At 50.1% G+C, this 1167-nt stretch overlaps 1 protein-coding gene across 1 annotated transcript in view; it reads left to right on the top strand.

Moving 5' to 3' along the window:
- RPS5 (ribosomal protein S5) overlaps positions 1-1167 on the top strand; it is a 6734-nt gene extending 5567 nt beyond the window's left edge. Inside the window, exons 5-6 of the mRNA XM_012808626.2 lie at positions 861-959; positions 1050-1167. Coding sequence (XP_012664080.1) covers positions 861-959; positions 1050-1118 — 168 coding nt within the window. The 3' untranslated portion in view covers positions 1119-1167. The remainder of the gene's footprint in view (positions 1-860; positions 960-1049) is intronic.

Genomic DNA, 1167 nt, shown 5'->3' with positions numbered 1-1167 from the left:
GGTAAGGTTTGAACCTGCCAACTCCAGTATATGGGGCCGGTGCCCTCCCTACTCACTGAGCAACAGGCACCGCCTGGCTATTTTCTAAACACCTGGCTATTTTCTAAAGACGGGGTATTGCTCTTGCTCAGCGTGATCTTGAACTCCTGAGCTTAAGCAATCCATCTGCTGTGGCCTTTCAGAGTGCTAGGATTACAGGCAGGAGCCATGCACCCAGCTATAGTGAATTTCTTGAGAACTATAGAGCTATATTGAATTGGTCATTGTTCCGCTTAAACATCTGTCCTCAGTATGCCCATTGTAGTTTTTCCTGGTCTGTCAAGAGTCCAGGTCAAGAGCTTATGTTGCTTTTTCTTTTTGAGACTTTCACCCAGACTGTAGTGCAGTGGTAGTATCATGTCATTGCAGCTTCAAACTCCTGGGCTCATACTATCCTTCTGCTTCAGCTTTCAGAGTACTAGAAGCTACAGATGTCCACCACCATGCCCAGCTTATGTTTTCTGTTTTTTCTGTAGAGACAGGTCTCTTAGGCTGATCTTGACCCCAAGTGATCCTCCCCTCCCCACCCCCTGCAAAGTGATAGGATTACAGGGGTGAGCCACCATGCCCAGCTCTATAGGTTGCATTTTGCTGTCACCAGTCTCCTATCATTTGGTACCCAGTGCAACCTTTGTGTGTTTCTTTGGACGCTTGCTTTTCCATTCCCCTGATCCCTGATATGGCATGATGCCACCTCTCCTTACATCTTGTCTCAGTGAGTTAGTGAGAGAGCATGGCAGCCAACACATCTGTTGAGGGTGGGCCAGGGTACTGGAGGACCAGAGTATTGGTAGCCTTAACCTGACCACTGTGCTCCCTAGGCCATCTGGCTGCTGTGCACAGGCGCCCGTGAGGCTGCCTTCCGGAATATCAAGACCATCGCTGAGTGCTTGGCAGATGAGCTCATCAATGCTGCTAAGGTGGGTAGGGAGGGACCTTGGCAGGGTCACAAGTTGGGCATTTGGTGGGGGTTCTCCAAAATCAAGAGCTAACCATCTGCCTCTTTTCAGGGCTCTTCCAACTCCTATGCCATCAAGAAGAAGGATGAGCTGGAGCGTGTGGCCAAGTCAAACCGCTGATTTCTCGGCTGCTGCCTAATAAACCTGTCTGCCCTTGGGGTACCCTGCC

This window comes from Otolemur garnettii, unplaced genomic scaffold (assembly GCF_000181295.1).
Source record: "Otolemur garnettii isolate 467f Iridium unplaced genomic scaffold, OtoGar3 scaffold00091, whole genome shotgun sequence".
In the NCBI taxonomy this organism is placed as follows: domain Eukaryota; kingdom Metazoa; phylum Chordata; class Mammalia; order Primates; family Galagidae; genus Otolemur; species Otolemur garnettii.
This window is presented reverse-complemented; position numbering and strand designations above follow the sequence as displayed.